Source organism: Rhinichthys klamathensis, unplaced genomic scaffold, assembly GCF_029890125.1.
Source record: "Rhinichthys klamathensis goyatoka isolate OS25496 unplaced genomic scaffold, OSU_Roscu_1.1 h1tg000114l_1, whole genome shotgun sequence".
Taxonomy (NCBI): Eukaryota; Metazoa; Chordata; class Actinopteri; order Cypriniformes; family Leuciscidae; genus Rhinichthys; species Rhinichthys klamathensis.
In genome coordinates, this window is record NW_026606651.1 from 4,035,001 (window position 1) to 4,061,980 (window position 26,980).

General features: G+C 37.9%; 1 protein-coding gene across 4 annotated transcripts in view; it reads right to left on the reverse strand.

The window, feature by feature from the left end:
- unc5ca (unc-5 netrin receptor Ca) overlaps positions 1-26,980 on the reverse strand; it is a 163,308-nt gene that overhangs the window by 36,596 nt on the left and 99,732 nt on the right. For all 4 annotated transcript variants that reach the window (XM_056254834.1, XM_056254836.1, XM_056254835.1 and 1 more), the window contains exons 5-7: positions 19,766-19,946; positions 9,222-9,389; positions 6,602-6,766 (exon numbers count right to left, since the gene is read on the reverse strand). In XM_056254834.1, coding sequence (XP_056110809.1) covers positions 6,602-6,766; positions 9,222-9,389; positions 19,766-19,946 — 514 coding nt within the window. The remainder of the gene's footprint in view (positions 1-6,601; positions 6,767-9,221; positions 9,390-19,765; positions 19,947-26,980) is intronic.

The following is a 26,980-nucleotide window of genomic DNA, read 5'->3' on the forward strand; positions in this document are numbered from 1 at the left end:
AAAGATTTCTGTTTCAAATAAATGCTGTTCTATTGAACGCTCTATTTATCAAAGAATCCTGAAAATGATGTATCACGATTTCCAAGCAACACAACTCATTAGTTGTTTAACACTGACAACAAGAAATTATTGAGCAGCAAATCAGCATCTTTTTGAAGGATCATGTGACACTGAAGACTGGAGTAATGATGCTGAGAGACGGCCGTGGCTATTTAAACTGAACCAATATTAAATGTGTTCAGCATTCTGTAACAAGTATTTGTGGATTTTCTAGACTATTTTAAACGTAAACTGAGCAGGATATATTAAAATTTAGCGTATGGCTTCGGCAGGCATGTACAATGATACTAAGCTGGGCAGAGAGTGCCTTAAGGCCTGTTCACACCATAGACTGTAAAAAAAGATGGACGACGCCCCTTCGCTCTTTTCCATCGGAGAGAACTGAAGCCGCCAGTGTCCCGATATGGCGCTGACATCTTGGGACTTGAGTCTGCGCAGTAGCGTTTTCGGGACCAGTCATGCGCAGTCGTGAGCAGGAAATAAAGCCGCGAAATCAAGGCCCCGCCCCCACTCTCGCTGAATCAATCGTAAGCACACGCCCTGCACTTTTCTTAAGTGGCCTTGTCTGCTCTGTTCCTCTCCAATGATGTCTACTAATTGCAGTACCTCGTTAAAATGAGGTAAATACAACTACTAACCACATAGTCAACATTATGAAAAAAAGTCTGTTGGTGCTTCAGTGACTACTAAGTTCGCACAGAGAACCTGTCAATCATGATGTCACAGAACCGTTTTTATAGCATCAAATAACTAACTAAAAACAAACTTATTTTAAAAACAAACACTTGAAAATACATCAGCGTGATAAAAACTACAGTAAATGACAGAAACTATCTTTGGAAAAAGGATATGTGAAGTGTAATTTAATTGTTTAGTTGGTCTCACGTGCAGTTGAATAACATGGGGAGGCGGGGCTTATGACCTATACTAGGACGGACCGGCCACTGAGGGGCGATCGAGACGTTTTGGCTTCACTTTTGAGGGCTTGTGCGGCACGCTTGGTTCACACCGGGACGAATTTCGTGCACGATATTCGCTGACGTTTAACGCCTCGTGACTAAACAAAGGGCGGCAATGTGAGTGTGCACACCGACGTGAAAAACGCCACGCGTAAAAGCGTAATTTTTTAAAAAAACGTCTCGGGTTTGTTTTTTTGGTTTGACGCGCCGCGTCAAAAACTATCGGACCATTGAGATTGGTGCTTTTGCTCACGTGTCTGGAGCTTCTGAAGTTACAGTAAAACACAACTTGGGGGCGCTCAAACACAAAACGGTCTTGCCGAGCACACATACATAACGGCGAAGAAGATATAAGCCAAGTAGCGTCTACACTGCCGGGAAGAAATAAGACGAGGAAGATGCGAGGCAAGATGAATGTAGAGCTGCTGGTCTCGGTGTCGGAACATAATGAACTATATGGCAAACGCAACAGCGACTACAAAATAGGACTATTTCTGTTTTACATTAAGCGCCATCTAATGTCAGGGAATGAATTTGCACGTTCACTCGGCTCATCGCAAGCGAAAATCGCTTGGGTGTGAACACAAAAAAACGCGTTGAAAAACGCTGGCGAATAACGCGCGCGGATATTCGTCCCGGTGTGTACGGGCCTTAAGTCCTACCCAGCTCTACGGCGCCCCACAATCATCCAATGTAAATCTGTGGTGAAAAATGGAACTGCAGCGTGCTCTGATTGAGAGCCATTGGGGGAAATTTCAAACTCCCCCACTTATTTTCACGCTTCAGTGTGTAAACCTAACCAGACCAAGATGATATCAATCCACTTCAGCTATATTTCATTTCTCAAAAGCATTGTTGATCGTAGAGACCATTGGTGGCAATAGTTCTACGATCTACTTAAGCCTACGATGCTTTTAGGAAAGGCAGCCCAGTTGGCATGTCTGTTCTTCGTATCAAATTAATGAAAGTTTAAACATGCTAATGTGAATAGCCTTATGTTGTGTTGTTTTATGTTTGTTCTGAGAATATAACTTTTTTTCTTTTCCTCACCACTAGTGCAAAAGTGTGTCTGCATGTGTCAGCGATTACAATATAAAGCTTACAAAATGTTTATCGCGAACTAGCGTTAAGACCCAGAATCTGCCCTATCTATATTTACACTCAGGAGCCGCTACTGCTGAGAGACTCGAGTTGAGTGGGGTTAAATGGATTGTGCCTGCTCAACTTTTAAGGGGAAGAACTTTTAAAGTTTAAACTTTAGTGAGGAAGTGCCTGCGGGGGAGAGAGAGAGACATGAGGTCCATTACACAACACAAAACAGAGGAGATTGCCTCTCTCTCTCTCTCTCTCTCTCTCTCTCTCTCTCTCTCTCTCTCTCTCTCTCTCTCTCTCTCTCTCTCTCTCTCTCTCTCTATCAATGCTCATTGCTCTAAACACAGCAGACAAATTAAACTGCCACGCTGATGGCTCATGATTACATACATTCATGTCACCTGTCAGTTCTGTAGAGACGATCAAACCACTAGTTTCTCAAAGATTCTCACCACCAATTTGTACTGTGTCCATTGTAACAGTGATTGAAACAAATCAAATGCCTTGTTTATGTGCTTTACAGAGGAAATCCACAAATCCACTAATAGCATTAAAGTCAACAATAAACAACATTAGCAATGTATTTTTTGTAATGTGACGTATTTCAGAGTTGCCATGTTAAAGGGATAGTTCACTTTGAAATTAATTTTTGGTATGTTTTAGCTTACCTCAAGGGCATCCAAGATGTAGGTGTCTTTGTTTCCGCAGTATTTTCAATTTTGATATTTTTAGGTCAAACCGTTCTTGTCTGTCAGTCATATAATGCAGGTCTATGGGGTCCACCTCAAAGAGCATGCACAGAGAAGTCCAAATTAAATATGATTTAATGACTCGTAAATGTAAGTACACATTGATGGCCTAAGACACGAAACGAGCGGTTTGTGTGAGAAAACGAACAGTATTTATATCGTTTTTACCTCTTGTAACCACTGACAGACAAGAACGGTTTGACCTAAAAATATCAAAATTTAAAATACTGCGGAAACAAAGACACCTACATCTTGGATGCCCTTGAGGTAAGCTAAAACATATCAAAAATTAATTTCAAAGTGAACTATCCCTTTAACTTGCATTAAAGGACTGTGTTAACTACGGTCTGCAACCAACAACAACAGCCTAAAATAGTGACTAAACAGATGATGACAATAACCAATAATCCACATGGTCTTGGTGAAATCTGCTGAAAGGAAAGCAATTCAGAGGCGGAGAAAGTTTTATGCAAGATTCTGTAGACATTTCTTTTTTTTTTATAATCAGCACTTTTTGAGTAATCGTTATTGTTGCACCCATTAGATTAAAAAAGGTCAGAGAAAAAAGTATAGCACCATGGTACAATAATACTACGAATGTTTTAAAGAGAGAAACCCATAATTTAGAGCGTAAATGGAAAAAAACTAATTTAGAGGTCTTTAGAATCACGTGGAAAGACAGTATGTCACGTTATAAAAAGGCCCTTAAAACGGCCAGGGCTGAGCACCTCAGCAAACTAATAGAAAACAACCGAAATAATCCAAGGTTTTTATTTAATACCGTGGCTAGACTAACAAATAAACAGACGTCGTCTGAACAAAATACCTCGTTACAGTTTAGTAGTAATGATTTCATGAACTTCTTCATCGAGAAAATTGAAAGCATCAGAATCACAATCGTAAACGCTCAATCTTTGCTCGCGCCTTATAATTCAGCCGCAATTATCACCCCGCAAGAACAACTACAATGCTTTACAACTATAGAACAAAAAGAGTTGAATAAACTTATCACTTCATCTAAAACAACAACATGTTTATTAGATTCTATACCAACTAAACTATTTAAAAGAAGTGTTACCTATAGTGGAAGAGCCTCTTCTCAATATTATTAACTCATCTTTATCTTTAGGTCATGTTCCAAGAACGTTCAAGCTGGCAGTTATAAAACCTCTTATCAAGAAACCACAATTAGATCCAAATAACCTAGCAAATTACAGACCCATCTCAAATCTTCCATTCATGTCAAAAATATTAGAAAAAGTTGTGTCCGCTCAACTCGGCTCTTTCTTGCAAGAAAACGACATCTATGAAAAGTTTCAGTCTGGGTTCAGGCCACATCATAGCACTGAAACTGCGCTTGTTAGAATCACAAATGATTTACTTTTAGCTTCGGACCAAGGCTGTACCTCAGTACTAGTTTTACTTGATCTCAGTGCTGCGTTCGATACTATAGATCACACAATACTCTTATTGTCTCTTATCTTTTATTAAATCCAGACAAGACAGAGGTAATACTTATCGGTTCTAAAAACCGTCCACAAAACCTTTCACAGCACGACTTTAACATATTAGGATGCCCTGTTACTTTATCCACTACAGTAAAAGACCTGGGTGTTACATTAGACTGCAACCTGTCTTTTGAAAAGCATATTTCATATGTTACAAAAACAGCCTTTTTCCACCTTAGAAACATTGCTAAGCTACGTAATATGCTATCAGTCTCTGATGCAGAAAAGTTAGTTCATGCATTCATGACCTCGAGACTAGATTACTGTAATGCTTTATTAGCTGGTTGTCCTGCATCTTCAATAAACAAGCTACAGTTAGTCCAAAATGCAGCCGCTAGAGTTCTTACTAGATCAAGAAAATATGATCATATAACACCGATTCTATCATCACTTCATTGGTTACCTATAAAGTTCCGTATTAATAACAAGGTCTTGCTTTTGACTTATAAAGCTCTGAATGGTTTAGCTCCAGTCTATTTAACGGATCTTCTATCGCCCTATAATCCATCGCGCTCTTTAAGATCACTAAATTCGAGGCTTCTGGTCATTCCTAGGATATCCAGATCCCCCAAAGTAGGGAGAGCATTTTCCCATTTAGCTCCGAAGCTCTGGAATAGCCTTCCTGATATTGTTCGTTGCTCAGACTCGTTCTCCCAGTTTAAAACTAGACTAAAGACACATCTATTTAGCCAGGCATTCATATAAATTTGTTATCTTACATTACTGTAAATTCGGCCTCTACTTCATAAACGCCAGAGGAGAACTGGCCGCGACTGAGCCTGGGTTCTCCCAAGGTTTTTTTTTTCTCCGTTGGGTCATCTGATGGAGGTTTAGGACACCATCGGGTCACTTGATGGAGTTTTTCGGTTCCTTGCCACTGTTGCCTTTGGCTTGCTCAGTTGAGGATATTAAAATTAAATGACCCATCATACCACTGATCAGCTCTACCAAACTTGGATGTCTTTTTCCAGTAATAAAAACAAATAAACAGACTGTTAAGTTGTTTTGATTGATACTGTGAAGCAACTTTGATACAATCTGTATTGTGAAAAGCGCTATATAAATATATTTGACTTGACTTGACTTAATCGCTCAAAAGTGTTCTCAAAAGTCCCTGCTTGTCATTTTACAACTTTCTTTAGCCAAGTAAACTTTTATTAATTACTGATAATATTTGGTACAATCTTAACTGATTATTACTTTATTTTCAATTTGGCTGTATAATATATATTTTTTTTTTTTAGATAGACAGTGTTTAGGTTTATTGGTTACTATTTAGTGTAAATGTACTGTATGTGCTTATTGAGTTTTAGTCACGTTTTTGTTAACCTTGATTTCTCACAACTTGTGTGCTTTTTCTGGGTGAGATGGAGTGAACTGCGGCGCTAACAGAGTCACAAGTCACACGTCGTGTAGCCGTGCACAGAAGACCAACGGGCAAGGTCAAGATTTTCATTAAATAATAATTCAATTTCATATCATAAACCCCCAGAACACTAGGAATATACAACACATGCCGCAAAGGATAAATCTGTGATACTTTTGTGTGTTTTTTAAATAAAAAGACTGCCAATATATGGACGAGGATGAGCAGGAGTTTTTTTTGTTTTTTTTACACAATTTCTCATTATTTGACATAAAGCTGGAATAAAATAAAATAGAAATATCAGATGAAAAACTTAAACTTAAAAAAAGCTTAAATGAAAATTAGAAATGTTGATTTGGCAACTAACTAAAAAAAATAAGTTGAAGTACTAAAACAACTAAAATTGAAATAGGCCTACATATAATACATGTGAAATAAATATAAATTAAAGTTAAATAGAAATATTAAAATTAAATATTAAAAGCACATAACAAAATTACTAAAACCTAAAATTAAAATGAAAACTGAAAATATATCAAATTAAAGCTAATAAAGGTCATTTATTAGGTTTAGGGGTAGGGGAATATACAGTTTGTACAGTATAAGAATCATTATTATGTCTATGGAAAGTCCCCATAAAACATGAAAACACAATGTGTGTGTGTGTTTGTGTGTGTGTGTACTGTATGTGTGTGTATTCCTGGTAATCCCTAAGTTATGTCCTCACAAAGATAGCAACATCCAAAATCATTATCCTTGTGGGGACATTTTTTGGTCCCCATGAACAAAGCAGCTTTTAAATGTGATGTTTTGTGTGTGTGTGCGTGGCGTGCGTGCGTGTGTGTTTGTATGAGAGAGTGCACTCACTTTGTAGGCAGAGTCCATCAGTGCAGTTCTGCGACAGTAGCGTGTCTCCGTCACAGTCTTGTCCTCCGTTCTGGGGTGCAGGGGCGTTACACTCTCTCTTCCTCCACTGTGTGCACTCTGTGTTACACGCCGACCACTTGCTCCAGTCACCCCACTCGCCATCGACTAAACACACCACAAACAACAGAAACAAGCATTAAAAATACTGTGATACACACTGATTATTTTTATTAAGGAGGCAATATTGTATCATTTTATTATATTCCTCGTCCATTAAAATGTTACGGTCAAGGTAGTTTTAAATGTTATATATTTAATATTTTATATATGTTATATATATATATATATATATATATATATATATATATACATATATATTAAGACTATTAACTATATGTTAATGAGCCTTGTTATGACTGGCCAAGCTCTTTGCATGTGAAATGAGTAGCAACGCATTGGTTTAGTTCCACACAAAAATGTAACTAAAATAAAATAAAATAAAATAAAATAAAATAAAATAAAATAAAATAAAATAAAATAAAATTAAGATAAAAAAAATAAAAATAATAAAATAAAATAAAATAAAATAAAATAAAATTAAATTAAAAAAATAAAAAATAAAATAAAATAAAATAAAATAAAATAAAATAAAATAAAATGCATTTCCCGTCCATGGCTCTGCATGGTCTAGTCTGGTTCTCAGCCTGACTCTGGATTCTGTCACCGGGAGTAAGTGCACTGCTGTATATGGGTCAGTCATTAGCGTGTGACTGTGGCATCTCTCCTGCTGGGTTCAGATGCTTTAATCTCACCTGCTTTACAGTGAACTGACTCTCATCGGCAGGAGGGAATGGAAATGTGTTTGGCCCTTAAGGGCCCCAAGGGGCCAAAGTATAGGGGAAGAGTCTGGCTTGAAAGCTGAACTGATGGGCCTGGAAAAGATGCATTTGTCTGATGCTATCAAGAGGTGAAGAACTCAAACTGGACTGGAAAAGAATTAAGTTTTTATGAAAGGAATTCCTCACTTGTAATTCAATAGTCTCAGAGTGAATTTTCCATCCTTCTGATTATGGAAGGAATTTTTCATTTGGAAGTACTTTGGATAAAAGCGACTGCCAAATGAATAAATGTCAATGTGGGAAAAAATCTGAAATAAATTCCCTATCATGTTTCTTTCAGGCTTGAGAACTGACCTCACTGTATGTTTACGTCACGACGGAAATACTGTGATTAGTTTCAGAAGAGTATCGTGATATGAAAACTTCCACATGTCATGTAGTGCTGGTATTTTTAAATACAACTATAACTAAAACTATTTAAACTGTATTTTGTAATTGAAATAAAAGCTGAAATATTAGATGATTTCATTATCTATAACTAAAACTATTCAAATTGCATTTGTTAATTGAAATAAAGCTTAAATAAAATAAAATATTAAATGTTGTTTTTAACTATAACTAAAACCAATAAAATTGTATTTGTTAATTGAAATAAAGCTTAAATAAAATAAAATATTAAATGTTGTTTTTAACTATAACTAAAACCAATAAAATTGTATTTGTTAATTGAAATAAAGCTTAAATAAAATAAAATATTAAATGTTGTTTTTAACTATAACTAAAACCAATAAAATTGCATTTGTTAATTGAAATAAAGCTTAAATAAAATAAAATGTTAAATGTTGTTTTTAACTATAACTAAAACCAATAAAATTGTATTTGTTAATTGAAATAAAGCTTAAATAAAATAAAATATTAAATGTTGTTTTTAACTATAACTAAAACCAATAAAATTGTATTTGTTAATTGAAATAAATCTTAAATAAAATAAAATAAAATATAAGATATACATTTTTTAACTTAAAACTTAAAAAAAAATTAGAAATGGTTCCTTGTAAACTAAATATAATAAGCAAGTACAAAAGTTAGTAAAGTACAAAAATGACACAAAAATAATTAAATAAAAGAACAGAAAAATAAAATATATATATAAAACAAACAAAATTACAAAAACTTAAAATAAAACTCAAATGAAAACTGAAAATAGAAAAATAAAAATAAATTCAAAATACGAATAAATACAATAATAGAATAAATAATAGCACTGTTGGGATGATTATTGTGACGTCATATACAAATTTATTGTTTTTTTAAAATATTTTAATGTTTTGAAATATTTTTGATACTGTTTGATGTCACTATATATACAGAGTATATCACTAAGTACAAAGCATGTTTACCTAAAAAAAATACTTTTTACTTCAAAACATAATATAATCGTTCTAATTTTTTAACAATGATGAATTTTTGATGACTCTTTCCATTACAAACTAAGTTAACTTTTGCTAACAAGCTAACAAGACTTTTGTCAGCCATGTTGAATTTATGTTGTCATAAATGACAAACACAATCTCATTTAGAAGATTTCATGCAGAATTATGGGTGATGGTCAGGGTAACATCAAAAACACAAACAAACATAAGGCTGTTAGAGACAGATGCAGGTCAATATCGTGTGCTAATGTCATGTGATAAGCATTTCTACAATTTCACGACTCATGTTTCGTCTCGACGCCTTGGCACACTTCTGTCTCGTTTCTGTTCGTGTCAAATGAAACGTACCTGTGCACACTGATGTGCAGGAGTTTTTTTGGATGGCCAGTCCATCACACGGCGACCCCCCGTTCAGAGGCGCAGGATTGGTGCAGCTACGGGTTCGTCTCTGTAGGCCCCGCCCACAGCGACTGTTACACGTCGACCACTCGGTCCATGTGGACCAGCCTCCGTTCACTATAGAAACAAACACACAATCATAACTGTGCTAGATTCATGCCTCTCATTTCATTCCACACTCACTTTCTTCTCACATAATCATTTCAGCCCAAATCAATATTTCATGTCTATTTACTTTTTTATTTGGTAAGCAGCCGTGTTATGTGCACGGTAATACTACACTGCAAAATAAACTCATTATTTTGCGATAATGAACGACTGCCTGTATTTTATAATCCCTTACTCGTATATAGTCAGTCACTGCATGTAATATTCCCTTTACTGCTGATTTCAAAGAGTTTAATTAAATTGTTCCCCAAAAAGCTGGGGTTTATCTGTCTGAAAACACGACTCCTCTGTAAACTCTTTCATCTGGAATCCACTTGCTGTTGTTTAAAATAAAGAAACTCTTTCTCTGAATTGTTTTGCACTTATTCTGCGGTGCTGTTAATATTGTAGACTCCATATGATTTATCGCAGATATTTTCATTTTCCATTGAATTTTTGCATCTTTTCTAAGTCACCTTGAAATGAATAAATATAAATGTAATAAAAAACGTTCTGTAATCTTGCTACTAGACAAGGAAAGATTTTTTTCATGCATTGCACACCTGTTCCCTAGAAGAAAGCAGACTTTAAAGATATACGTAGCATAGAAAAAATAATATTGATGAGGTAATAAATGACAAACAAAAATACTACTCTCTCTCTCTCTATATATATAATTGATTAAATATTATGTTGCTATTACTGTTTTATAATTATTTTAATTACATATATACATATTATTTAATTTAATAAATACTATTAAATTATTGCAAATGTGGAAAGAAAAATAACGTGTTTCCCCTTTGAAATTAAGTTTATTTTTTCTGACCACATTACCAGATGTTCTTTTTAAGTATAAACTCATAATTTTGATACAACTTTCAGAAATACCTTAAAGGGATACTCCACTTTTTTGGAAATAGGCTCATTTTACAACTCCCCCAGAGGTAAACTGTTGAGTTTTACCGTTTTTGAATCCATTCAGCCGATCTCCGGTTCTGGCGGTACCACTTTTAGCATACATCATTGAAGTGGACAAGACCATTAGCATTTCTCAAAAAAAAAATGACCAAAGAGTTTCGATATTTTTCCTATTAAAACTTGACTCTTCTGTAGTTACATCGTGCACTAAGACCGACGGAAAATGTAAAGTTGCGATTATCTAGGCTGATATGGCTAGGAACTATACTCTCATTCCTGCGTAGTAATCAAGAAACTTTACCACCGTACCATGAGAGCAGCAGGCACAGGCACTTAGGCCCATGACACACTGGCGGCGCGGCGTATGCGTCTCAGCTGCGTGGCGTGTCCGTTTTTATTTCGGCTCCCATGTTAACAGATTAGAGCTTGCAGACTGCCTGCGTGACACACGCGTCTCGGGCGCGGCTCGAGTCGTGCGGAAAACGCGTGCATGCTAGAAATAGAACCGACCCCTTTTTTTTTACGCGAAACGCAAGCGTGTTGGAAGCGTTTCCAGGCAAAATAGAATTGGAAAAGATGTTTATATGTTATTTTGTACACGTATACATATTAATAAATTACATTTTGACGGTTGAAAGTCTAGGTTTTGACAAATTCAGATATAAATATAGGCCTAATTTAAAAATACATAAATAAATAGGCCTAATTATCAATTTTCAAATATTGCACCTGTCAATACAGAACGAAATATTCTGTAGTCATATTTTGCTGTCAATACTGCTGACAGTGTCTTTATCAGTAGGCTTTATATTTAAATGCTTAACACGAAGTATAGGGCTTCCACAACTCTCTCCCATATGTCGAACAAGGGTGATCCGTGTCAGCAGCGCAGCGTCAGACACGTTTCTAGTGTGCAAAGACACAGAAAACGCGACGCAGCCGCCACGCAGCTGACACGCAACAGAAACGCCACGCTTGCGCCACGCAGCCAGTGTGTCATAGCCCTTAGTCCCGGTCACGTTGGAAGTTACCGAGCTGGGGACTATTTTCAGGCGCTGCGCCATATCATTACGCCTGCTGCACTCATGGTACGGCAGTGAAGTTTCTTGATTATTACGCAGGAATGAGAGTATAGTTCCTAGCCATATCAGCCTAGAAAATCGCAACTTTACATTTTCCGTCGGTCTTAGTGTACGATGTAACTACAGAAGAGTCAAGTTTTAAATAGGAAAAATATCGAAACTCTTTGGTCATTTTTTTTTAGAAATGCTAATGGTCTTGTCCACTTCAATGATGTATGCTAAGCTATGCTAAAAGTGGTACCGCCAGAACCGGAGATCGGCTGAATGGATTCAAAAACGGTAAAACTCAACAGTTTAACTCTGGGGGAGTTGTAAAATGAGCCTATTTCCAAAAAAAACTGGAGTATCCCTTTAAGTCAGTGTACATATCAAGTAAGAATGTATTTGTACTGGAAAACAAAAGACAAAAGAAACTGAGTAAGAAGATATATATTTTTTTGCAGTGTGTGCTGTGAGCAGCTGTGTTTGGTATGTGAGAGTTTAAATTCTAGAAGACGGATCCTTTTACCTTCACACACACACACGCACACACACACACACACACACACACGCACGCACGCACGCACGCACGCACACACACACACAGAGACACACACAGACCCACACACACACAGAGAGAGAGAGACACACACACACGTGCACGCACACACACACACACGCACACACACACACACACGCACACACACACACACACACACACGTGTTTAATTCTTCTGTTGTTGAGAGGTGATGCTCTTCCCATCCGAGTCTTCCGGAGAAATACACAGAAGCTCTTAAACTCTTAAACTGTGTGACTCCCTCTGCTGCTATTAACTTACCGCACTCCCCTCACACACTTTCCACAGCTGTGTGTGTGTGTGACTTTGGGTTCATGTGAAGAAGTAGATTAGCTGTAAGTAGATTCCTCCCTTTCCTTCCGATCATTCTCATTTCAGAGTTATGAGGCCATACAGCCAAAAGAGTTGTCATTCCAGCGCCCTCATTTGAGGACCTCTCTCTCTCTCTCTAAATTATACGGTGACCGGGAGGGGACATGTTGGGTTCACTTATTTTTGTCGTGGCCACAACATATAAACTCGTGGGAACATGATAATATCTCGTGGGAAGGTCATATTAAGTCGTGGGAACGTGATTATAAGTCATGGCCACGATATCATTTTGTTGAGGTAACGACATAACGTTAATTATGTCGTGGCCACGCGATGCAAAGTCGTAGCCTCGAGATCATATGTTGAGGGAACGATATATTTTTCTCGCGGCCACGACTTCATATTTTGAGAGAACGACATCTATTTGTCGTGGCCACGAGTTATGTTGAGGAAGCCACATCAGCCAATACTGTAACCGTACCATAGCATAGACTGGGCCACAGCAGAGATGGAGATGACAGAAGAAATAACATTTTACTTTAAATTAGGAATGTCATATAAATATATAGTGCTTTGGCATTAAGACATGGGTAGGGTACGTTATAAGTGAAAGACACCTGAAGCGCATTCTTAAATTGAATGGGCTTTTTTGTCACACTTTTGCACTGGCATGAAGTTGGTTTGACGTTGGACGTTCGATATTCGCATTTTAGGGACCGTCTCAAAATTACATGTGACATTGGCATAAACGTTTCCAACTTCAATAGCATTTGAAGACACAAATGTGGCTTCCTCAACATAACTCGTGGCCACGACAAATAGATGTCGTTCTCTCAAAATATGAAGTCGTGGCCACGAGAAAAATATATCGTTCCCCTTCCCCACATATATCGTTCCCCTTCCCCTTCCCCTCTCTCTCTCTCTCTCTCCTGGATTTTTACATTTTGTGAAGTTAACGTGTGATTCTCACCCATGCAAAAACTCAGCACTCAACACACCTGCCATGCTGGCAAAGGATGCCAAAGTTGTTTGAGGTTTGTTCAAATCCTTAAAGGAATAGTACACCAAAAAAATTTAAAATATGTCTTACAGGCTTGGAACAAAATGAAAGGATGAGTATATGCACAATGGCTAAATGTAAATGAGTAAATTATTTCTGAATTTTCATTTTTTTTGGGTGAACTAGCCCTTTAAAGCTAAGCAAGAGCAACAATGATTTAGCAAACACCACTTAAAACCTACAGAAACAAATCACACACACACTTTTTTTCTTTTTTTTTTTTTACCAAAGCTAACTCATCGCCCAATATTAGCAGGCTGATCTCAAGCGTGACATCGCTCAGAAAGACCAAACCCCGAAACACTGAGTCACTAAATCCACTTTGATGAGGAGGAGAGGATGACAGGAACAAGCACCAGAGAAAAATCATTTCTTAAGCATCAGATACCATCTAAGACATCCCACACACACACACAGTCTCGCTTTGAGAGACCTTTAATCAGTGAAGATTACCAATGAAAACAGGGAAGGACACCAAAGCAGCCAAAACCCCAGGAGGGATGAAACTGCACTCACAGCAATCACTGCTCTAACTCAAACCGATGCACCCTAACAAGGGGTCTACGAACCATTACACTGATTTGTAAAGGTAAAACCAAGTCAATTTCATTATATCCACATGTAAACCATTGAGAATGCCTCTTAAATTTCAATTCAGTTCTTGAATTTGAATTGAGGTTGCAAACAGGATGTGGAATTGCAATTCAAACCAGAATGAAAGTAGAATTGAATTTAAATTCAAATAAATTCATTTAACAGAATTTTATCTCAAAAATCAAAGGTTGTTGTTGAGACAGTCCTGGAATGTTGGCCTGACAAAGCTTTGTTCAAAAGTTTTTTTTTTTTTGTTTGTTTTACTTAAAGGGATAGTTAACCCAAAAATTCTGTCATAATTTACTCACCCTCAAGTTGTTCCAAACCTCTATGAATTATTTATTCTGCTGAACACAAAATATCTTTTTTGGAGAATGTCAGTAACCAAACAGTCAATGGGGCCATCGACTGTTTGATTACTGACAACTTGAGGGTGAGTAAATGATGACAGAATTTTCATTTTTGGGTGAACTATCCCTTTAAGAAGTATGAAGAGATATACACTAGCTAGCAGATACAAGATACTAACACTCAAAAGTTTAGGGTCGGTAATGTTTTTGAAAGAAGTCTCTTAATGCTCACCAAGGCTGCATTTATTTTTATTAAAAATACAGTAATATTATGAAACATGATTACAATTTAAAATAACTGTTTTCTATTTGAATATATTTTAAAATGCCATTTATTCCTGTGATGCAAAGCTGATCATTACTCCAGTCTTCAGTGTCACACGTTCGATCGGAAATCCTGATTCGCTGCTCAGGAAACATTTCTTCTTATTATCAATGTTGAAAAGAGTTGTGCTGCTTTCTTTCTCTACCAGGAAAACAGACCCAAAAAAATGTATGACTCATCTTGCACATCAAAATTCTGTCCGATCAAATGCTCTTTAGACCAGGAATGCCCGTCCCCCAGTAACAACTGTTACCGACTAGCAAGAGCAAGTAGCAAACCGTTTAAAGCAACACTAAGTAAGATTTTTTACCTTAAAATAATGTTTCCAAAATTGTTTCAGTGGTTCATTAAGTCTTAACAGGGTGAAAGGCACGTCTGGATTCGCTTTGCGGTCCTATATCTGCTATAACCACGCTATGTAAGATTGCCAGATCGGGTCGCGTTTCTGTAGTTCTAATGAGACATAAGAAAACTACAAATTTGACTTGCTTTACGTCAAGCGTTACAATAGTCACTATTTTGTTTTTCTTCGTTTCTGATGTCGCAATAGATCATACTTTAATGAAATCATGCAACATACTCTACCTTGGCTGTAGACATCGTTCAGCGAGCGTGCGTGCGACAGTAGGCTACGCTAGGCTAAATTATTTACGACAGCGGTAATGGACAATTCCGCTTCCAACCTGTAGGGCGACCGCAGAGGAAAAGTTACTTGGTGTTGCTTTAAAAATGATATTTCCAGATACTTCTCCAATTGTTCTCCATTTTATTTCATTGCTATAAACAATCGAGATTTTAAAGAGATCTCATCTGTGATTGTTCATGCTTGTAGAACACAGAACATGCTAAAACATTTACAGATTCCAGAGAAATTCATTCAGAAAACATCAGGCCATTTTTGCCAAAACTGGTCCGGCACGTCAGACACTTTCAGAGCAACATTCTCACATATTCACCATAGCATCAGCACATAATCATCTGTCAGGAGGACGAAACGGAAATATTACAACTACCGACTGCTTCACTGAAGTTCACAACTGCAAAAAGTTTGGAGTACAACAGACTTCATGCTCTAGGAATCTAGGTCAAGAACGAGGGTGACTGTGTTTCAGATGCAAAAAACAGACCATTTTCCATCTTTCAAAAGGATGACAAGCCATTAAACGCTCAGAAGTGCGAGAGAGACGAGTGTTTTACAGATGCAGGAGTAATTGATACGTGTGCAAGTGCAGTGACACGCGTGACAGATGCTAAAAACACATGCACACACACTCACACAGATCCTGTCAGAGTGATAATCAGCGGGTGGTGCCGACACTTTTTCACATGAGAGCTTGTTTGCATGTGTGTCTGTGTTTGTTGTGTGTGAGGGGGTATATAGGGTGTACATTTTTCCAAGGACCATGCACCTCATAATTAACAGTGATTAAAACACAATATGCTTGTTTTACTGGTGCAAAAAGTCCCATCTGTAAATATGCACTTTTTAATAATACAATTAACGCCAGATTTTGGCAGAACGACATCTAAAATTGCAACGGACTCGAAGAAGAAGACGAATAATCAACACAATTTTATAATTTACCTTATTTTCCAGAAAATAAGTTGCACCTCAGTATGTCGACAAGGTGAAACGTAAGTTGTTGAGAGAAAAAAAACACAGATAAATTGCAATAATCGCAATAAACAGGCATGTAAACACCTTAATCTCATACCGCTCTGACCAAAGTAGGCTTGTGCTCGGTTCTACACGGATGCCGTGTGTTGTTCACACAACTTCATGCATGAACACCGTGACATTATTCTGAAGTTTTCTCTTCTTTTTGCAAAGTTCTGTACATGAACTTGGACTATTAATCACCCCTAAAAACACATTTGAACACACCATATAGCAATTTATCACAGCTGGAGCTGGTTTTATGAGGAATATCAAGTACAATGGAAAGTGAAAAGAGCATATAAAAGAGGTGGAAGTACTTTCCACAAATGAAGGCTTGACTCTTTTAAAAAATCAGTTTTTAAACAAAGGGCAAGTGAAAGGAGGTGCTTAAACATCAGAAAATCTCATTCGGCCACCTCAGGAGGTCAAGCTATAATTTTACATGTGCTACAAAAATATACTTAACAGTAAAACTCATATCAAATCTGGGAAAATTGAATGAGGTTTTTCACTTCCCGTCAAGTTTTAGGGAGGGTTAAGTCAAATAGATTTTTTTTTCTATATAAAATTTTAGTATTAAGATAGCCTAGATATAAATGGCAAAAAGGAAGGATAGCAGCACACATAATAAAATGAGATAGAAAACAACATTTGAATGGAGTTTGTACAAGCAGTTTTCGTTAAATTAATTGCTGAAAGGTGGTGAAAAGAAGAAGAAGAAAAATATGTTGCAAGCACTGTAATGATGCGTTCACACCATGGCGAAATTACAGTAATTATGAGTTTCCAGCCTGTAAAAAAGGGATATTCATGTCTTCGTCAAACTTATAATTACAAGCTGGAAACTTTTTAATTAATTTTATGAAAGCTCTTCTCCCAATTGACTGTGGTCAAGTCTGCCCAAAAAAAAAAAAAAAAATCCTTGATTGCTCATAAGTCACTGGTTACAAAAATGTTTTTTTCCTTTTAAAGTAAGCATGAAAAATAAAATTATATCAATTTTCTAAACGCAAATTATAGATCGTATTGTGACCATTCAATCTGTGCATAATGTAAAATGTTTCATTTTCTTTTTGACCTTGTAATGTCGGGATCTACCGATGAAAACGACAGACGTCTCGTGACATATATGCAGATAGTCAACAGTTCAAAGCAATTTCATCATAGCATTAGAATGCAAATGTCACAAAAGTATCAAAAAAGGTGCAAAAAATTCTCTATATGATTCTGTATATGATCCCAACATTAAAACTGTAAAATAAATGTAAAAATAAATTAATTTACATTAAAAAAATATTAAATTGATAAATACTACAAAATAAATTTATATTTAATAAAAAAAAATGTAATTAAAAATAAATAAATAAAAATAGACAAATGAAACATCAAAAATCCATATGTGTGGTTGAGAACATAAATTGTGTGAAGTGTATGTCAAAGTTTTAGGTTAATATAAAAAAAAAAAATGTACAACACATTTGCTTGTTCATGTTCTCTGATGTCAGTTACATGCAGGAAAACTAATACAATATTTCTGGTTTGTTCTCAGCCGTATCTGGGCCGTATACAGATAAGATGGTGGACCTGCACCTAAACACGACCACAACGCATGATAAACTCAGCCGGATCCAGGCCGTAAACAGATCAGATGGTGGACCTGCACCTAAACACGACTACAACGCATGATAAACTCAGCCGTATCCGGGCCGTATACAGATCAGATGGTGGACCTGCACCTAAACACGACCCCAACGCATAATTTAGTCAGCCGGATCCGGGCCATATACAGATCAGATGGTGGACCTGCACCTAAACACGACCACATTGATAATTTAGTCAGCCGGATCCAGGCCGTATACAGATCAGATGGTGGACCTGCACCTAAACACGACCACATTGATAATTTAGTCAGCCGGATCCAGGCCGTATACAGATCAGATGGTGGACCTGCACCTAAACACGACCACATTGATAATTTAGTCAGCCGGATCCAGGCCGTATACAGATCAGATGGTGGACCTGCACCTAAACACGACCACATTGATAATTTAGTCAGCCGGATCCAGGCCGTATACAGATCAGATGGTGGACCTGCACCTAAACACGACCACAACGCATGATAAACTCAGCCGATCCGGGCCGTATACAGATAAGATGGTGGACCTGCACCTAAACACGACCACATTGATAATTTAGTCAGCCGGATCCGGGCCGTATACAGATCAGATGGTGGACCTGCACCTAAACACGACCACATTGATAATTTAGTCAGCCGGATCCGGGCCAGATACAGATCAGATGGTGGACCTGCACCTAAACACGACCACATTGATAATTTAGTCAGCCGGATCCGGGCCGTATACAGATCAGATGGTGGACCTGCACCTAAACACGACCACAACGCATGATAAACTCAGCCGGATCCGGGCCGTATACAGATCAGATGGTGGACCTGCACCTAAACACGACCACATTGATAATTTAGTCAGCCGGATCCGGGCCAGATACAGATCAGATGGTGGACCTGCACCTAAACACGACCACATTGATAATTTAGTCAGCCGGATCCGGGCCGTATACAGATCAGATGGTGGACCTGCACCTAAACACGACCACATTGATAATTTAGTCAGCCGGATCCGGGCCGTATACAGATCAGATGGTGGACCTGCACCTAAACACAACCACACTGATAATTTAGTCAGCCGGATCCGGGCCGTATACAGATCAGATGGTGGACCTGCACCTAAACACGACCACAATGCACCCCTGAATGTCAGCAGAGACCGTGTCTACTAGACAATCCACTGTGAAAACCTCATCAATACGACAGCCATCGGCACAGATCCTCAACAGAGACCACAAGAACCAGACAAGTCCTAAGCACAGGCCTTTGACCAGCTTCGTCTCCATACTGGCATGATAAATCAATCTTCAAGCAAAAGGAACTGGATGAATATCTAAATGCTACAAATCCACAATGTGATTTCTGACTTGTGATGCTGCATGAATCATAATCACACTGTGTTGGTGTGTTGGCCAGAGGAGAACTGGCTTCCTGCACGAGCCTGGTTTCTCCCAAGGTTTTTTTCTCAATTCTGTCACCAATGGAGTTTTGGTTCTTTGCCACTATCGCCTCTGGCTTGCTTAGTTGGAGACACTTAATATTCAACAATATTATTGATCTGACTGTACTGACACTGTTGTATGAGAACTGAACTGAGCTGGACGACAACACCACTGTTTTTCTGCAGAGCTGCTTTATAGATTAAATGAACTAATTTAATAATTGATGATCGCTGTATAAATAAAGGTTTCTAGACTTGACTATAGCTCATTCCTTTCAGTCTTCACCTCACCTCAATGGGATTCTCACTCTCGGGCTTGTAGTTCTTCACTAAACGACCCGGGACACTTTATCTCTATTGAAACCTCAGTGCATCTCAGGACATTTAAACCAGATTGTGCATGAACGCCATACTCACCATAGACGATCACTGTAGCCGTGGTGCTACGCCTCTTAGCAACGATGTTCTTAGCGACGCATGTGTAGTTAGCGGTGTCGGAAAGCCGTGCCTGTTTGATGATCAGGTTATGATCGATGGTGATGTAGAAATTCCGATCGTCTGCGGGATCGATAATCTCTTCGTTCTTCAGCCATTCCACCTGCACGTAGACAGAAATACGTAAGTGAAATTAGTGAAATCCACACAGCTACACCTGATGGGCTGCTCCGGGACACGTAATATCAGGACGTCCTGCCCTGCACATGCATTCATCCCGCCTGTGCTTCTGAAAATATCAAACGTTTTAATTAGCTTCAAAGCTAACTCCTCAGGGCAACACTGACTCAGAGCTTGAGCAATTTTGCAAAACGATAGCTCACATTTTACATAAAGAACATTGTGGAGACATTAAAAGGGAATTGCAAGCGGGCAAAAGTGAGGATATTTTTAGACACAGTGTTTAATCACAAAAAAGGCCAGTTAATATCTCAAGAAACATTGAGGGGGAAACAGGAAGTGGCTGGTGGTTTATTAACATAGACTGTAAAAAATACTTATCCCGTATAGAGTTCTCCCCGAGCACTTCACAGAATAAAAGCAATCTTAGCAACTATAACCATCTGTCATTTTCTCACACATTTGTTTTTTGTCAAAGGAGGATCTGCGCGTTTTGAACAGAACAAAAAATGCATGTATTTTACAGAAATGACGCAATAGAGTAAATTAATGAAATAAAGTAAATATTTTTTTTGATCAAAGCAACCTTGTCTTATACACACACACACACTACTGTTCAAAAGTTTTAGATCGGTAAGATTTTTTTATGTTTTTAAAAGAAGTCTCTTCTGTTTACCAAGGCTGCATTTATTTGATCTAAAATACAGCAAAAACCGTAATATTGTGAAATACTTTTTGAGTTTAAAATAACTGTTTTCTATTTAAAGACATTTTAAAATGCAATATAGTCCTGTGATGCAAAGCTGATTTTCAGCATCATTACTCCAGTCTTCAGTGTCACATGATTCATATTAGAAATCATTCCAATAAGATGATCTGCTGCTCAAGAAATATTTCTTATTATTATCTATGTTGAAAACAGTTGCTTACACTATAATTTATCTTTAGCATTCTGGGATAGCTTCTTTATAGTGCAGTGCAGTAGAATTTGTCCAAAATGAGGTTTTTTGCAGGGCGGCATCATTAAAATGCCTACAGTTTGGAACAGCCAAGTCAATGATGCCTTAAAATCCTGCCTAGTTAGGCAGCTCACTAGCTTTTACAACAGAGATGCATATTTCTCCACATACACAGATGAGAAGTCATCACCACTGCTGCTCAACGAGAACATAGCCTTCACATTTCAAGCTCTTTGCATATGCATCTGATGCATTAACACTGTAGTGTGTCAATCAGGCGAGTGAGACGCAGGCGTGTGTGTTAGTGTGTGAGATCGTGTGTAAATGTGTCGCAGCGGTGTACCTGGAGGCTGCTGAGAGCTCGTCTGGAGGGAATAGGGTAAAAATATCACCCTCTCATTGGCTCAGCAGGGGGGAAAAATCAACCAATCAGCTGCTCACGCTCTCCAGCTGTGACAAACGCGGCGCCCACGATATCACTCACGCATGCATGCACACTTCCCTATGCATTTTATCTATTTACATCTAGAAAGGGTAACCCAAATCCCAGCTGTCAAACTAAAACCTCAGATTACAGTATTTAGTCCTATTGTCACCTCAAAACACACACACACACACACCTTTCTACAATAGCATCATAAAATAAGTGCATTCACGATCCCACAGTTTCAGGCTTCAAACCACACACACACACATACTCTTGTATGTGATAGTCTTTCTCAATATGCTCATATTGTCATCACGCTGTGCTTGTTAGAGAGCATATTGTTGTATCTAACACCCGTTTCAAAAATTCGTCGTCAGTCTGCCTGAGCTCAGAACATACAAAATTCTGCAAAGGTAACACATGAGAGCACACATATATTCAGGTCCAAAAGTAGTGGAAATAATACAATGAATGTAAAATGAAGGACAAATATTTAATATTCTGCAGTAGCCTACTTATACTGTAGATCACTAATGTAAATGTTTAAACACTGAAATCAGCTTTTATGACATATTTCACGGCTTAACTTCAGCTGGGAAAATGTATGTGCGCACATATTATGGTATTTTTACCACTTGAGATCTCGTGAAGAGCTTTCGAAAATGCGTAAAGGAGTCAAAACAGTGGCAGAAATTCCTCTGTTAAGGCCGGCCCACACTAAAAAGATTTTTAAAATCTTATCCGATATGAGAGACCACAAACATGACGCTAAAAAAAATCATAAATTTAACAGTTTTGTTCCAATAGTGTGTGAAGTGCGGTGAGGGAAATCTCTTAGAGTAAACAAAACAAACATGGTGAACGACAGGAAAGAAGAAATGGCTGCATCCGATCCGCATACTTCCCTAATAGTAGATGAAAAACAGTATGTGACAAAAGTAGTATGTCAGAGTTCACAGTACTCATAAAAGAGCCGATGACCCAAGTAATTTCTTGTTCAAAGTAAGTACCAACTCAATGCAATTTTGGAAGCAGCCATAGTGTTTGGACTGCTTTTTACAGAACATTTTTGAATTCCAGAAAAAGGTTTGGATGAAGTCATGTTATGTTTCCGTCTTCGTCAGCTCACTTTCCGATTGGGTGACGTTTCGTTCCACGCGACAATCTATTCTACAGAGTGCGTGCGCATTTGTCCTCAGGGTTCCCCTCACACAACAGGATTTCTGATATTGATATATAAATATTCAACATTCGATCACTCTTAACACATCTCGCACCACAGGAAAATCTGATAAGATAATCTGTTGAACCATCAAGATAATCGGGACTTTACCCAGGATCGTCGGAAGGGGAGATTTGGGCCCAATATCGTCTGGATTATCTCGTAGTGTGTATGCCTTAACTCACAAACGAAGATCTGCTGCATGAAGACAGCGGTTCTAATGCCTGTTCTGAACTGTAATAAACAAAATAGCTCCTATACGAAGAGAAGAACCAGGTGAGAATTCTGTCCTTTTTAGATCACCACCTGTTTTTGGTTCGTTTAGATGTCATTGGTCCATGTTGAGATCACATTTCAGTCGAACTGCACCAGAGTTCGGTTACAAAAAGTGGACATAGACCCCCTGAAAATGTGGGTGGTCCACTTGTTTGGTGTGCACCAGGGTTCGGATGGCAACGTTCACACTTATTCAAATGCACCGCATTAACAGAGCAATCGCACCAGAGTTTATTTTAATTCGACTAAACCTGCCAAGTGTGAACACACACTCTTAGTTTCAGTTTTAGGTAATTAAAATAACTCTGATGGAAACTACTTCAGTACTGTTGGAAACGCATCTCATCCTAATCATAAATCCTTTACTACCATTTGCATTCTTTCACATTGGTGTGTTAGCATCACTATATTAATATTGTCAAAATATGTACCCAAATAAACCTTCTAACCCTAAATGTAACTTTATTACATAACTTGTTCCATGTCACTTGAGCTCCAGACATGAATGATTCCTCTATATTTCAATGCTTTTGCGCTCTCTCGCAACATTTTTGCATTCCCCTTGGAAACATTTCATTCACTCGCAAAAATTTGGCGCTCCCTCAAGAAACCTTGCGTTGGCTCCCAATGTCTTTTGAGTTCCCCCGAGAAAGTTGTTTGAGCGAGAGGACGCAAAACCATTGAAATCGTTTTTAATTCCCATCACCACGTCCCTTTAGGGGGTCCGTAGATGGACAACAAAAAATTGAAGAAGGAACCTGAATGAAATCCAGACTTGTAAAACTGTTCTGCACAGGCAAATACAACTCATAGTTTGTTCAAAAGATGAAAGGATGTAGTTTTGATGCCTTTACTACTACTCTAAAATGTGAAAAAAGGTGTCCAAAGATTTGATGAGTAGATGACCTGACACCTGTGTAAGCATGTTTCTACTGCACTCTCTCAGCCAGGGTTTGAGCGTGACTGACATTTGTCCTTATCTCTCCCTGCCGTGTCTCTGTGAAGCTCACTTTGGGCTGTTTCTGGACGGGCTGATTTCTCTCTGCAGGGACTCGTCTGCTGATCAGGATGAAAGAGGCAGAGAGACGCTCGAGACGCTCTTCACGCACCTGCTCATTTTCTCCTGTTGGTGTTTACCGCCAGAACAGAGTTCCTGTGCCCGCCGGGCAAACACTGAATCAACAATCACACACACACACGAGGCTGAAAGCAAAACCAATCAGAAAGTTTTGTGAAAAATTTAAATATCTCTCAGATAATTGCTTTTTCTTCGTGCCAGAATAGATGTGTGTATTTATGCTACCAAGTGTGTAAGTGATGAATAAACACTCTCGCCATCAAGGAGAAGTATTATTTAGGATGGAAAATATAGACCTGAAGGTTGGGAAACTAGCAGATGTGTAAATGTGAGTGTGTGAAGGTCTAAGCAGCATTTATGTCTCGTACGACACCAGACATACCAGAAATATCAAGGAGTGCTTTAAATTGTAATGACAGAAAGAGGAATTTACAGAATTGTCATTCAAAGTAATTCAACACAGGTAATGCATTCTGGCAAATGACCTCTTCCACCCTGGTTCACAAAAGTTCATTTATTAAATACGATGAAATACGCTTTGGTACATTTCTCGAATTATCCTCGACATTTGCAAAACAGTAAGTGCATTTCTCAAAACAATTTCTCAAGCCAGTCTCTTGCTCAAAATCCTTAGTTCATCTCTCAACAGTAAATATTTGTGTCAATGAAGATGTCAGTGCATCGGAATGACAAGTACTTGTGTCATTGTGTACGGATAAGACAGTCAAATTGCTTAGTCATGTTGTCAATATAACAGTATACTCTGGAGGGATGTTCTGATGTAAACTATGGCTAAAGTTTTGATGACAATTATTGTAAATTGTAGGTTACACACCTTACCCACTAAACATTGGAGGTCGGATAGACGTGCAGATCATGTCTATATTGGGTCCGTCGGTCCATCTATTCGACGTCCAAACTAGGTCCACTTTTTGGACGTCCAACCATGACCCAACTTAGACGTCATATTGACATTCAACATTTGACCTTTGAACTGGGTAATTTTTTGGACGTCATTTGGACGTCTATGACAGGTGCAGGAAATTTACATGATTAATATGTGATATTTTTTTATTTACAAATATCAACATTGTTGTTATCAATTCAGTGATTAATACATATGAATACAGATTATTTATTTTTAGCTCAAACAGTAGAGCGTTGGCGCTAGCAACACCAAGATCATGGGTTCGATTCCCAGGGAAAGCAAGAACTGATAGGAATGTAAATGTGTAATGCAATGTAAGTCACTTTGGATAAAAGTGTCTGCCGAATGCATAAATGTAAATACATGGTACAGAAAACATGTCCTCCACCCTTTTGGAACTACAGTTATAGAAGTTGTATAAAAACTAAATTTGATGTTGAAAAGACGTCCACAAACGACCACATTTGGACTATAAATAACCCTTACACGGAGGTCCCACGAACGTCAACATTAGACATAGACGTCGGAAAAATACGTCGTCTGGCGTTACAAAACAACCCCTTCAGTGGACCGAAATTGGACGTCCAAAAATTACATAGAAAAGACGTCACTCCGACTTCACATTGCGCAGTGGGTAGTGTATGTGGAAGTTTGATTGCAAAAGACTGGACAAGATTCACATTTACGCTTTTACTGTTTGTATACTGTAATTTGTTGACAGACCGTGTCATTGCGATACAGAAAGGAAAAGACAGCACTGCATAGCACAAAAAAGTACAAATGTGAACAGGAAAAAAAAGGGAAAAAAGACATATTGCTTGACATATTATGACAACTTGTTCAATCATTTTGTATGTAAAGACTTATGCTATGAACTAATGCCCAAATGTTGTGGGGGGTGAGACTATTCATCAGAGACCCATTATAATACATTTTGATCAACATGACATAAGCGATTGATAATGTAGGAAACAGCAGAGAATTGTACATACCGGTAATCGTTTGCATGGATGTACCAAAGCATTTGCAACTTGTTCAAATAAATGAGAAACTGCTTTTTTGATGTGCACAAGTGATGTAGTTTTGAGAATTTCAATTCTGATCTGAGAAATGTACCAAAGCGACTAGAGAAAAACTGTAATACAAATGCACAAATATCTATCTATTGTCTATCTATCTGTCTAGACCGAAAGACAGACCGACAGACAGACAGATGGATGGATGGACGGATAGATAGATAGATAGACAGACAGACAGACAGACAGACAGACAGACAGACAGACAGATAGATAGATAGATAGATAGATAGATAGATAGATAGATAGATAGATAGATAGATAGATAGACAGACAGATAGACAGACAGTCAGATAGACAGATAGATAGACAGACAGATAGACAGACAGATAGACAGACAGATAGATAGACAGAGAGACAGACATATAGACAGACAGACAGACAGACAGACAGACAGATAGATAGATAGATAGATAGATAGATAGATAGATAGATAGATAGATAGATAGATAGATAGATAGATAGATAGATAGATAGATAGATAGATAGATAGATAGATAGATAGACAGATAGACAGACAGACAGATAGATAGATAGATAGATAGACAGACAGACAGACAGACAGACAGACAGACAGACAGACAGACAGACAGACAGACAGACAGATAGATAGATAGATAGATAGATAGATAGATAGATAGATAGATAGATAGATAGACAGACAGACAGACAGACAGACAGACAGACAGACAGACAGACAGACAGACAGACAGACAGACAGACAGACAGACAGACAGACCGATAGATAGATAGATAGATAGATAGACAGACAGACAGACAGACAGACAGACAGACAGACAGACAGACAGACAGACAGATAGATAGATAGATAGATAGATAGATAGATAGATAGATATACAGATAGATAGACAGATAGACAGACAGATAGATAGATAGATAGACAGACAGACAGACAGACAGACAGACAGACAGACCGACAGATAGATAGATAGATAGATAGATAGATAGACAGACAGACAGACAGACAGACAGACAGACAGATAGATAGATAGATAGATATACAGATAGATAGATAGATAGATAGATAGAT